General features: G+C 44.5%; 1 protein-coding gene across 1 annotated transcript in view; it reads right to left on the bottom strand.

The window, feature by feature from the left end:
• POLA2 (DNA polymerase alpha 2, accessory subunit) overlaps positions 1-14,423 on the bottom strand; it is a 273,226-nt gene that overhangs the window by 248,533 nt on the left and 10,270 nt on the right. Inside the window, exon 2 of the mRNA XM_078660428.1 lies at positions 6,424-6,545. Within this exon, the coding sequence (XP_078516554.1) occupies positions 6,424-6,545 (122 nt within the window). The remainder of the gene's footprint in view (positions 1-6,423; positions 6,546-14,423) is intronic.

Here is a 14,423-nt window from a genome sequence, read left to right as displayed (position 1 = left end):
CCTCCAGTCAGCTCTGGGTGGCTCCCTGCCACCACCGCCAGGATCCCGGAGGCCAGTATGACCTCCAAGCTCGGCACCACTCGCATTCCCAGAGCCTGACCCGCTGGACACTTGCAACCCAGAGAACGCATTCCTGTTCGCGGCCGCCATTTTTGCGGCCAAGGTTTACATTCACTCTACTGGACCCCGGCACGGAGCCGCGGGAGAGGGCATGGTCATGGGAGGCGGCCTCGCTGTGATGTCACCACACGAGCCGTGGAACCACGCCGAAGGAGGCTGGTACAACTTGTTACTAAGATTCGTCTTTCGGATTCATTCCTTTGCACATTCACCTTGGCTTTTCTCTGCATCCATGCTGTGTTTGGCCCTCTGATGCTCGTGTAAAAGGATATTAAGTTCAGTACATGTGTCAGTTGTGGAACGAGTGTGTAACCAGGAGACCGAACCAAAGACAACATCTGGCCACTTTTGGGATGGGAGTGCACTGGACACTTTCGGTTTCGCTATAACTCCAGTATACTTGTTCTGCGAGTATCTACCTGGCTCAGTCTTCACGAACAGTTGGTGCCTGGAGGGTAACACAAAGGCGCTTGTTTTCAGCGTGGGCAATGAATCCTGGTGTGGGGCCGTACTTACTAGACATTTCTAACTTCTGATTCATCTGTGGTAGGCGTTATTTTAAGAATATGTTCTGTGCACATTTGTGTGTGTGTCTCCAACACTGGACACTAATTGTGGTAACTGAAAAAATGCCGCTTTCAGTTCAGTAAACTTCTTGGAGTAGTGCATTGTACTACTCTGTGTACAGCAAGGGCGCCCGCATTAGGAAAGATGACCGTCAGGCAGCTGTCAAGTTAACTATCGCCATGTTAGTAAGAGATGTGTACACTCCAAAGTGAGAGTTTTTATTCTTATCGCTCACTGTTATCGAGTGTATTCTGTTTTAAGGTCTCCCTCATTACAATAATGTGTTGTTGTACACGTCACATCGCAAACAGTTCATGGTTCTCGTGTAAAGTCCACATAAAAGTCCACATTTGTAAAGCGCACAATCACCCGTAAGGGTCTCTAGGCGCTGGGGGCCGTCGGGAAGATTAAGCGAGCTATTGCCCAGAGTCACATGGTGCTGGGCTAACCTGCCGCCGGAGCCGGGGATCGAACCGTGGTCCCCAGATTCCAGCGTCAGTCGCCCTGGCCGCGGCGCCACACCTCTGTGTATCGTCTCTTGTTGCATGTTTTCATTTGTGAGGATATTTGTAATTAAGTCGAAAGCATATTTATGATGTGTGTGTATTCATATGCAGTTTTCAATATGTTCTGATCACACACTGCACAAGTACACTTCACACACAGACCATACTCCAGCTCGACATGTTGTTCCAACCTAGCACACCTAGGGTTTAGCGTCCGACCCATCAACCAAGGTGTTTTAGTGCCTCGTGAGAGGCATCAAGTGATACATAAATCATAGTATAACAAAGTGTCTGAGGTACATTGTTGCTTTCCTTTATTCCTAAAGATACTTTGAGAGGCGCACACATCGGGAAGTATAAAAGCCTCATACTGTGACTACGCAATGTAAGATGCATTAACCACTTGTACTGTGTATGTCTTATACAGTGAGCTTGCAGTGCTCTATGTTTTTTTGCATATACGATATGCATGTCTCATGATGTGAGCAAGCTGAGCTCGTAGGACTATCTAACGCAGTGCAGAATTGCAGTCTATATGTATTGTGATGTAAGCATGCAGTGTAGGTTAGAGTGTCCCAATGCAGCTGACATGTATATGTCCTCGGTGCCCTTGCTTTCACTAGCGTGGTGTACCCTCCCCGCCCCCCACCAGCTGTTTTAAAAAAACACTCTTGAGATTTTATTTTTCAGAATGTTTAGTTTTTTGGCATGTGTTTTTTTTTCCGTCTGGCCTGTGTCACTTACACCATTTTAAATAACAAACACGTACTGCTTCCTTCTTTTCTAAGCACACTGCAGGTTCATCTTGTTTTGTCTGTCTGTTTGTGGGCTTGTTTTATGGTCTAGTGGGACAGGTTTCACTGTTGATTCTCCGAATGTTGCAACAAACATTGCCTGCACGATGCCGTCTCCCATGCCTTGTGAAGTACAAAGCACGTTTTGTTTTTTTTACATTTCTTCTGCCAACACTTATAAAACATGTGTTTACAAGTTCAAAACTGCCCTATTTTTGGATTTTCACGTGGGACGCTTTTATTTTGCTATTAGATTAGGTATTGGGAGCAATTTAATTGTTATACCCTGGCCTGTTTTTTCCTGCTCCCATCGGCCCCTGGTGAAAGATGTGACGTTATGTCCAGAGCTACTAAGCAATTGAATGTTGAAAAACAACCATGTCACGTCAAAGGCTCTCCGAAACTACACTTGTGAAAAAATATGGGTTAAGTGATTCGCTTCGTGGATGTTTTGTGAACAATGCTGTCACGCTTTCACCAGGCACACACACCACCAGCTGTCAGTGCACGCTTCCACCATGCACACACACCACCAGCCTTCAGTGCACGCTTCCAGACACACACACCAGCAGCAGTCAGTGCATGCTTTGCCACCAGGCACACACACCACCAGCCATCAGCGCACGCTTTCACGAGGCATACACATCATTGGCCGTCAGTGCACACTTTCACCAGGCACAGGCACCATCAGTCGTCAATGCATGCTTTCACCAGGCACAAACACCACCAGCCGTCAGTGCACGCTTTCACCAGGCATACACATCATTGGCCGTCAGTGCACACTTTCACCAGGCACAGGCACCATCAGTCGTCAGTGCATGCTTTCACCAGGCACAAACACCACCAGCCATCAGTGCACGCTTTCACCGGGCACAAACCACCAGCCGTCAGTGCGCGCTTTCACCGGGCACAAACACCACCAGCCATCAGAGCACGCTTTCACCAGGCACACACACACCACCAGCCGTCGGTGCACGCTTTCACCAGACACACACACACACACACACACACCACCAGCCGTCAGTGCACGCTTTTACCAGGGGCACACACACACCACCAGCCATCAGTGCACGCTTTCACCAGGCACAAACAACACCAGCCATCAGTGCACGCTTGCACCAGGCACAAACAACAGCAGCCATCAGTGCACGCTTCCACCAGGCACACACACACCACCAGCCATCAGTGCACGCTTCCACCAGGAACACACACCACCTGCCGTCGGTGCAGGTATCAGAGCGCTTTAAATCAGCATGCTTATAACAAGCAAGACTAGCACTCTATATTACTGCCAACTTTGCTTAGTATAAGCAACAGAAAATCATTCACAAACAATGTTTATATACCAAGTGCAAATTAAAAAAAAATTAATGCAAAGCATTGTCATTTACAATGCCAGTAACACAAACTTTAATGCTACGAGACCTATTGCATTGTAAATGCTTGTTTAGTGTTTGCCAAAAAACACAGTTGATGGACAGAATGTAGAACAATGTCATACATTCACCCCAGTACAAGGATCTGGGCCTAAATCCATCGTTTTTTTGCACTCCACACCACCCTGGGTTAGACACTAGCTATATGCAAATCAGCTCTGACCCTGTGCCTCATGGGAACAGTCCAGTCCGAACTACCAAGCCATGTCTTTCCCAGACCGGAATCAAGCATCCAAGGACCGGTTTCTGGCTATCAGCCTTCTTCAGCCTGGATAGCTTGACTCCAGTGGTGTGGAGAGCCTGGGACTCACGTCTGAGCATACCCAGCCCACTCGGGGTGAAAATTGCAAAAAACACAGTTGATGGACAGAATGTAATGCAATATTCACCCCGAGTGGGCTGGGTATGCTCAGACGTGAGTCCCAGGCTCTCCACACCACTGGAGTCAAGCTATCCAGGCTGAATGAAGGCTGATAGCCAGAAACCGGTCCTTGGATGCTTGATTCCGGTCTGGGAAAGACATGGCTTGGTAGTTCGGACTGGACTGTTCCCATGAGGCACAGGGTCAGAGCTGATTTGCATATAGCCAGTGTCTAACCCAGGGTGGTGTGGAGTTCAAAAATACGATGGATTTAGGCCCAGATCCTTGTACTGGGGTGAATGTATGACATTGTTCTACATTCTGTCCATCAACTGTGTTTTTTGCAATATTCACCCCGAGTGGGCTGGGTATGCTCAGACGTGAGTCCCAGGCTCTCCACACCACTGGAGTCAAGCTATCCAGGCTGAATGAAGGCTGATAGCCAGAAACCGGTCCTTGGATGCTTGATTCCGGTCTGGGAAAGACATAGCTTGGTAGTTCGGACTGGACTGTTCCCATGAGGCACAGGGTCAGAGGTGATTTGCATATAGCCAGTGTCTAACCCAGGGTTGTGTGGAGTTCAAAAGATGGATTTAGGCCCAGATCCTTGTACTGGGGTGAATGTATGACATTGTTCTACATTCTGTCCATCAACTGTGTTTTTTGCAATATTCACCCCGAGTGGGCTGGGTATGCTCAGACGCGAGTCCCAGGCTCTCCACACCACTGGAGTCAAGCTATCCAGGCTGAATGAAGGCTGATAGCCAGAAACCGGTCCTTGGATGCTTGATTCCGGTCTGGGAAAGACATGGCTTGGTAGTTCGGACTGGACTGTTCCCATGAGGCACAGGGTCAGAGCTGATTTGCATATAGCCAGTGTCTAACCCAGGGTGGTGTGGAGTTCAGAAAAACGATGGATTTAGGCCCAGATCCTTGTACTGGGGTGAATGTATGACATTGTTCTACATTCTGTCCATCAACTGTGTTTTTTGCAGTGTTTAGTGTTTGCCAGCACAGCACTGGTACTCTCCAGGCTGGACTTTTCTAATAGTCTGTACCTGGGCCTTCCATCTGGCCTTTTAAAAAGACTCCAACTAGTGCAGAACCAAGCAGCCAGACTTGTTCTTAAACAACCTAGGCGGTGTTCCATCAGGCCTGGCCTAGAACAATTACACTGGCTGCCTGTATCTCAAAGAATCATGTTTAAGTCCGGCTGTATCATATACAAGAGTCTACAAAACATAGGGCCTCAGTTCATCAATCAGTTGGTCTCCAAATACAAGCCCACTCGCAATCTTAGATCCATCAATAAAGACTTGCTGGTTGTTCCCTCTTACAGGAGAAAGCGTCAGGGCGGCAGCTGTTTCCATTACTTAGCTGCTGTCCTATGGAACTCCCTACCACTTTCCCTTCGGCTCAGCCCAGACTTTCTAACTTTTAGACGTTCTTATAAAACTTGGCTGTTCAGACAGGCTTATTTTCAGTAAGTTGTTGTGTTAGGTTCCTACTTCAACAGCGCCATGAAGCCCACGGGCGTACGTGCGCTTTACAAAAAAACCCTAACATAACATAACATAACACAGCACGTGCGCTGTGTTTGTGAAATCTTTTGTAATTAAAACAAATTCTTAAAGGGGGCTTATAGCCTTTTACTGATTTACTTCGCTCCCTAATCTCGACCTACCCGTCTTTGCTCTATACCACACATTGTCTTGTGTCTCCCCTTTGTATCTTTCAGAACCACACAAATGATTGACTCTTTGTTATTCTGACAATGGCACTTTCACTTATAACCAGTCCTACTGCCACCAACCGAGGCTTGTTTTTTATATTCATTGCTTGGGATACGTTTTTGCAGATTCATGAGGATTTTCAACCTCAGACAGGGGCATAGCTACCATTGCTGCAGCAGGTACAGTGCACCAGGGCCCAGAGCTCTGAGGGGCCGATGATTGCTGTATGTTTGCTTTCATAGAAAAGCATTTTCAATTTAGGCTAAACCACTCGACAATTGAGCACAGGGCTGATACAGGCAGATATCCAGGCAATTCCAAACTCAGACAATCGGTGTATTTATCTGTGTAGTTAATGGCTAAAGGTCTATACATGAGACAGGGATATACATTTTAGAGTGCTGGGGTATTATTAAGTAACAGTGTATGTATTGGATCCACCTAGCTGTGCGACACACAACATTCTGCCCAACTTTAAATGCACCTCAAACACCAATATTTAATCTAAACTTTTAATACTTCACCAAAACAGGAATCATCTTCGCCGTAAACCTATCACAACTACAGTCTCAATCAACCACAATGCAATGTTACGCAAATAGAGAAATGGGGCAATCAGAATCTGGAAAAGGTAAACACAAAAATCTGCAAAGAAAATTCACCTCTGGCAAGGATCATAAGGAGCTACATGTGCAAAAATATTTTACAGACCAGTGGTTGTACAGTTATAACATGCGTTAAGTTACTCTGGCAGCTCTACGCCACATTGACATGAATATAGCTAAAGCAAATGCCCCACCCTCCCTTTAAATGGTGACCCCATTATCATGAATCCACACAATTACGTGTTACAAAGAAGCCATCGAGAAAGAATGACTTTTCTGTGATGAAAACTGGCATCCTTACTTCATGTTCAAGAATGTTCAAGCTGTCCACAGTGAGGGGCAAATGTTTTCTGGTGGTAAGGGCAACCCATTGGTTGACAAGCTCTTCTTCGTTAAGTCTGTGTGCCACACAAAGTTCAAGCACTGCAAGGCCACAAAAAGAATATGTTATCAGCACAATACGAGTGAAGAGACAAGTAGTCAACACAGCGTAAAATACAGATCGCAGAACAGCTGAACGGTTACCAAAAATGGAGAAATCACAAATCCAGAGCAGCAACAAAATGAGAAATGAGGCAGCAGAGCTTAAACGCTGCATAGAATAAATATTAGATGAGCACAACACCGCTCCACGCTGAGAGTAAGATAAAAGCTGGTTATGATGGTTTTGCAACAGCAAGTAGAGATAAATTGCACAGCTCAGCTTGAGTACCACAAGAAAAAAATTCAAGGTATTACACAACGAACCTCTAGTGAACTAGACAGTCACAACTTAGCATAAAAAAAAAGAATCAGATTGTTGCTGTACTGTTCCTGTATTACACAATTAGAAGTCAAGGGATCACATTTGAGCGACATTTAATCATGGGGATAGCACAGCGCTAAAAAAGCAAAAATTAAGGCACAAGGGGAAAGCATTTCTGCAGTAAGGTACTAAAGCAATTGCAACACAACACCAACGCTGTAAGAAAGTGAAGAGACACAAGAGAGAACACAGCTCCAACACTGCAAAAGAGCAAAGCCTAATCCACAGATTCAACTGTGTTTGGGATGTAACCATGGGGCATCATCACCATCATCAACACTAGTAGACCCAGTGCCCAAATGTGTACCCTTTGGAAGGCGGTAGTGTAACTACTGAAGTGTAAGAAGAAGTGTTCGTATCAACATTTGCTCATCACTATACTATGCTGTATACCCTTCTCAACATACATGGCAATCCAAAAATACCTTTACCTACTGGCCCTCTGCGTGAAGGTAATGCCTAAATAGTCATCATGGACTAGGCCCGCTAGTTTTCCACACACCCGCACCAAGGACACAAGCATACCACCTTTTCTGAACATTCTATTTTCTTGGTGCTCTTGGAAAACCTTTGATCATCAGTTGGGACCGAAATGTCCCCTGCATAGTAAACAGGAATGTCCCCCAGCCCGAGTGCCCAACCGAAGGTGAACTTGGTATCCTGACTTTATTTTGCCCCTGGCTCCTGGCAAATGTAACTGTGCGCAGACAATCGGAGATCTGGGACATGTCCTGTTACCTGCAGGAGAACACCAGGTGTGCCTGAACAGTGAACAACAGTTACTGTTCTGGGTTCATCATGTAATAATGCAGTAGATGTGTACCATGTTAATAAGGTGTGGTATGACCACACATTTTTATCTGTATCAATGAGAGTGTTGGCTGCTGTGCACTGTTGAGTAATGTCTCCTGTTAGGGGAGACCCCGCGCTTTGAGGGTCATGTATAGGTCTAGTCTGTGTAGGAATACACTGAGCCGGTGATGCATGTGTGGTAGTAAGACTGTGTGTGGGTAAGTCGAAGTACTAAAGCCACCAAGAGCCATTTTTGATGCCCTTATTTTGGCATGGCACAAGATGGGAGGAGATGGATTTTCCAGAGGATGGAAGTTTATTTCCTGCATTCCTTTGATTGGAGGGTGGTGATCCAGACACTGAAGGGAGGAGCTTTGATACAGGGGTACCTTTAGAAACTGTGTGAAGACTTTGTTAACAAAGGGCTGCTGATTAGTTCTTCAGGAGCAGTGCCACTTTATCATTGTCCACGACAAGTAAGTTCTTAGGTCAGGCCTGACCTTTTGTGTGCCCCTGATCATTGCTTTAGAAAAGATGGCAACAGTCAGGTGCATAAAGCTTTCACTTGAGTGTGCCCAGGTTGCAGATGTTACCCAGTGTTACCACTGCTGCTCTCAGAGAGAACAGAAGAAGGACTGCACCTGCTGAATCGGTGACCCTCAGAAAGAGAGGCTGCACCAAGAAAGACTGCACCTGCTAAACCTAGACAGGACTTCAGAAAAAGCAGGGCTGATCCTGCCATTGAATCTGTGTCAAGAGACCCCCAAGGACTGCTCCCACTTGTGCTAAGGACTAGTGAGTGGATTCCAAGACCTAGCTGGCTAGCCTCCTGTTAAGCTTCAGTGACACAAAAGCTAAAGAAAACCTGCTTCTACACAATGCCCAGTTGTCCAGTTGCAATGGACTTGCCCAAAACTCTGCTGGTGTAGCTCATAAGATCAAGTTCAAGCCTCCAAGAGGTGCCTACCAGGTCCTGCACCCTTGGCTGGTGCTAAAGTGTACTCCTCCTCCTCCTCCTCCTCCTTCTCCTGGAACTGCAATGTTTGAGAATAAAGCAAAAATATCATTTAGTGGGCATAGAGTCCGAGGCTCATAGAATATTGCTACTTTGTTTGCAGGCAGGCTCGAATGCCGTGACAACCAAGGCTTTTCATCGAACTGCTGGACTTTTCCTGTCCCTTGAAGTTGAACCCAATGCTAGACTCAAGCTACAGAGGACTCTATCGACCTTACCAGTGACGAGTAAAAAAAAAAAAAAAAACAGGTACGTTTCTAAGTGTGAAGGTAAAAGTTTGATGTGGACCATAAAGGTGCCTGCATCCAACCCAGAGTTCTGTCGTGGCAGCCTGAAACTTTGCCCTTGACCCTCGTGTTTGAGACTCATAGGCTACGGCTAAGAATGATAGTGAGATTAAAAGTACTTTCTTTTTGTAAAAGATAAGCACTTGGACTGGACATTATATTATTGTGTTGCTTGTGTGAGAGCGGATTACTGAGGTCTTCCCACTCCACCTCCCTAAGATGCCTGTGACTGCTTGTACTCGCGATTCAAGGTTGGAAAGGATTGCAATTGGCCCACTTTGCAGAGCCATATTATAAAGGACCCCAGGACAAAAGTGGCATACAAGTTTAACCAGCAGAGTGTTGGCCCAGTAGCTCCAATTTGACCTGTGCCCCTCTCAACACCCTGAAGAGGGTCTGACATTTGGCAGAAAGTCGCATGAGATCTGCAACTTCAAGTTCCAGGTGTCGTGAACAGAAAAATAAGTTCAGCTTGAACACAGCATTACATGCACAGTACAATGGCAGATACATGGTTGGGAGTAGACCTTGACACCCTACCTTTAAATTGTTCATGGGGTCTGTGTTTGGTGACAGCATGGATGACTTCCAGGAATCAGGATATGATTGTTAGTCTTGTTAAGCGAAGTTTACAGTAACTGTGATAGACTTTGGGGAGTGTACCATGTTAGTAAATCATGGAGGGAATGCTGTGGCATTAGGGCTCTTTCAGTCCCTTAGTACAGGTTATCCCCACACAGCATCCACCACTCCCGAAGTGTGCCCTCAAATTTGTGAAATTTGCTTTAGTGTTCCCTGGACAGATCCCTTAACACCCCACACCAAGAGATAAGCACGGGCCTGGACATGATTGCGTCTGCTGGTTGACTGTTGAGTTCTGAATTCTTGCCCCCCACACCACCTCCTCAAGAAGTCTGTGACTGTTCACCCTTGCTATCCTCAGAGTCCATTGTGGAATGGGTTGTACTTACCAGAGCTTGCAGAGCCCTAGAAGGATGGACATAATTTAGCCTTATACATATGCACCATAATATGGCCCCATGCCCAATGGACCCATATCCAATGTGGTAGTGAGAAATGCCTCTATGTTATTTTTGTTTTCACACACAACCCACAGTCTAATGGCACTACAAGGTCTGCCGAAAGCCTATTTTATCAAGGAATCCACCCAGTATGTCCTCAACTTTGAAATGAAGGCAGATTCATTTTGTAATTAACTTTATAAGCCCACTTATCACATTTATTGTGCCCCTTATACTCAGATGGCGTACCAAATAACTAGGGTCAATGTAAATAAGAAACAACTCTCCACATAGAAAGGATTTGCATTTCTCTGCATGTTTTGTACATGAAAGTATCACCTTTTCTTAAGATTAAAAGACAGCAACATAGGTACTTTCAAGAACTTGTTATAAAGTTTAAACACTTATCTTTCTTCAAGATTTGAAGAAGTGGTCTTGAAAGTCAATGCTAAAGCTGCTGCTCCATCAGCATAAAGCCAGCTTTGCTAGCAGCGGTGGTGAAGTCTTCGATGCTCACAGCTGTGATGTCTCCATTCACTAGCCATCCTGTGAAGATTTAGGTGTTATCTCCTGCACACATAGGTCTTTGCTTCTGAACTCTGGGAGCGGCACACACTCCCCAGCATGAGGTCAGAGCTCTGTCTTGGCGGCAAAACTCTCGAAAATGCCCGCCAAGGTACGAGAACACTGGTTTAGCTTGTTGGGCACTGTCTAAAGTACCACCTAGGTGGTACATGCTGAATAAACCTTGACACAACCATCGTTTCAAAGGTCAAAAAGCACAGTGACATCAAACTCGAAGAAAACCCAACGTTTTATAATGGAGCTACTCATCTGGGGATGTGCAGTGTCCAGCCTATGTTATCCTACAGAGGGTTGATCACTTGCAGTAGAATTAGGTTTAAAATGCTAACACAGGGCAATATATGCTTGCATATATATATCCACACATATGATATAATGCACACTGCCTATTGGGTTATAGGAGGCCTGCCTTAGGGGAGACGGACATACATTAAATCCAGTAAGGTGACTGTCACACATGGTGTGTGCACTGACATGGCAGACCTGCAGGCTTTGGTTTCACTCTGGTCACTCAGAGTGACATAATAAGTGCTGCAGCCCTTGTGACCATTTTACATTCCTGCTCTGGGTACCAGTGGTACCACATACTAGGGCCTAGGTGTAACATTTCTTACATTTTTTTACAGTTAGAGGGAAGAAGCACTGGTGCTGTGGCCTGGGTAGCAGGGCTCAGCACACTTTCAGATCAACTACCACAGCATCTAGATGCAAAACGTGGGGGGTGACCATCCAAAGTGGGCACTTTAAAGCACAAATCTGTTTATCCATCAGCATAAAGCTGACACTGATTGTCATTTATGCTATTGAAGCTAACCTTAAATTTCTGTTCTGAAACTTAGAAATAATCTTATTTGTAAAAATTGTGTCATAAATTAATCAAATAAAATAGACAAGATGTTAACAGTGAGTGACCCATTTACAGTACGATATGTAGGCATCTGTTGCCTACTGCCTCATCAAATTAAGGAAACTGAGGGGAGAACAAGGTCACACAGATTTGGCACCACTGCCCATATCAAAATGATAAATCAAGAAACAACCATGGTTTGGCCTTCTTGCAAATCTCAACTCTAGATACTATAAAATGAGAAACTGACATACAAAAGAAAATTGATAAGTCAACTTGATTGAAAATAAAGCAAAAACAACAGTTGTTGGAAGAATGCAGAACAATGTCATACATTCACCGAAGTACAGAAATCTGGGCCTAAATCCATCGGCATACAGAAAGTTGCTTAACTGAACACCACCAATCTTGAGGGAAGGGCTATTTATTGCGTCTAGTTCTGCTGAGAGGTCGGCAATGAACAGATTGAAGAGCAGCAGAGCTAGCACACATCCCTGTTTGATTCCCTTGTTGTCATGATTTTTCGAGATACGTGTGAGCCAGTACCAGGCTTGACTTGCATCCAGGTGTTGGTGTGTAATTGGACTATTGCCTCCAAAAGTTTGGCCTGGATTCCCCATTTCATTGCATTGGCCCAAAGTGCTTCCCCTGGAACCCGGTCAAAGGCAGCTTTGAAATCAACAAAACAGCAATAAACCACGTAGGGTGAAACTATTGCATTATCGATAAGTATCGATAGGGCCAGTAAGTTAGACATGGTGCCAGAGTTTGTAATGAAGCCGATTAGATTTTTTGGGATCAGTCCTTTCCGGTCAGCCCAAGAGCTTAGTTCTTCGAGTAGAATGCTTGCAAAGTGCTTCGCCTCATTGTCCAGTAAGGCTATTAGCCTGTAGCTGTTTGGGGACGAATGAGAGACAGACTTGTAGATTGGATGAATTATTGCCCCTCGCCAAGAGTCAGGTATAATTGAGCTCCTTAGTGAGTAATCGAAAAGGATAGCTAGCTGCTTTGACCAGCGAGGGATGTTCGATTTAAACAGGGTCTGTGGCAGGCCATTTGGGATTGGCATTAGACAGTATTTTAGCCAGCCTTGTATGGGTGATAGAGATTTTCTCACTTGTATGCTGCCACGACTCTTGTGAGCAATCCTGGCACACCTTATGGGTATCTTTAATCAATGTGGCACTGCTGATTGCTATAGATTCTACTCCTCCAGAAGACCGGAAATGACCAGTTAAAAACGTTACCCATTATTCCTCTGCAATATGTGCACTCTCCTGGCTGATGTTTCCGTTGGATTGCCTGTTCACAAGCGCCCAGAATTTTCTTGAGTTCCGGTTTTTACTTTCCCAGAGGAGCATGCACCAAAATTGTTCAAGGTGGTGTAGTTTATCCTTTTGGTATGCCCATTTATAGTTTTTTGTGTGCAATTTTGTATTCGTTCAGTAGTTCTTTAGAATCAGGATGCTTGCTGGCTGTCATGAGGGCGGTCATTCTGGTCTTCTTTAACGCCATAGTTTGATTTGAAGTGGGGGTCTGAGTGCTACGAAAGTCAGTATAGAAATGCGATGGAGATGGAAATTGACTTAAAAGTTGAGAACAAAAATGTGTCCAATCAGCGATGGGAGAGGCTTTCAACAGGTAACAACCTGCAGTAAGTAGAAGGCATTCCTTCATCATGTTTATACTGATGTCGTCATTACATCTTAAACTTTTTAGGTTTTCAGAATATACTCCCCTATGAGTAATTGTAGCAGGATCATGATGGACTGAATTTATGGTAACAGTAACTATTTGTGGGCGGTGATCACTCTCGATCGTGCTATGATGCTGTAATTTTTCAAGTTTTGAAACAGGTCTAAATTACAGATGGTATAGTCTAAGTAAGAATGCTTTCGACCAGCCCTATTGCACCTACACTGGGATGCCTTTGATGAAAAACCACCAACTGGAATTTGCGATCAGATTAATAGTATTTTGCTTTTGTAGCAACGTTTAGATCCTTTGATACAATCACTAGCAGTAAAACTGTAGCTACAAATTTTGCTTCCCTCATTGTAAAGAATATTTCATATACGCTCAATTCATCGCTAAGTTTGGGTGCACAGTAAAATCAATTGACTCTTTTTTTGACATATATATTTATCACCCGACTTTAGTAAACAAGCCATTGCTTTCTGAACTTTAAGACCAAATCCATCCATGTTCTTTAATTCCTAGATCTTTTAGTACATATCCTTGGTGAAAGAAAAATGTCAAATCAATAAAGAAATGTAATACAACCATGAACCCCCTAGTTTCTCAAAGCTCTGCAAGTTTTCACAATAAACATTTAACTGTATGGCTAATGTCAGAAAGGCAAACAAGATCTACTCCTGTTGACCTCTAAATAACATTTCTTTAAAGGACGAGTAAATGGTAAAAGCAATCATAATTTGCACAAAAACTGGTCAAATGAATGAAAGGCGTTATCCATTAAATAGAGATGTTGGATCAAATGGCATTAAAGTTTCTAACATCAGTGCAGAGTCCTAAACATTAGTGGTACGTCTCTTTCTAACCAAAATGTAGTGCTTTTCTGCAAATAAGGACACGCCCACCCAAATACCAAGATCTCTCCAAAAGCCACTACAGCATCATGCATGGAATAGGAGTATGTGTACCATGTGTGTATACTTTTCATATACTACAAAGCAGATGCACAAAATGACGGATTTAGGCTTGGAAGACTTCATGCCTTTTTGCTCGCAATGCCTTAACAATCAGACTAGATTTCTCCGACTTAATAGGAGTATCAGCAGTCAATTTGGTGATGAAACGTTGGTACTGATTTATGTCGACTGCTGGAAACTTCAACCTTACTTTTTATACTCTATAGCAAATCTGTTGATTGCTTAAATGAGTCCTTGCCTAGGACTTGACAATCCTCCTTCCACAGGTTTCTCAAA

This window comes from Lissotriton helveticus, chromosome 9 (assembly GCF_964261635.1).
Source record: "Lissotriton helveticus chromosome 9, aLisHel1.1, whole genome shotgun sequence".
In the NCBI taxonomy this organism is placed as follows: domain Eukaryota; kingdom Metazoa; phylum Chordata; class Amphibia; order Caudata; family Salamandridae; genus Lissotriton; species Lissotriton helveticus.
The sequence above is the reverse complement of the archived record's forward strand: the minus strand, read 5'-3'. Positions and strand labels throughout refer to the sequence as shown.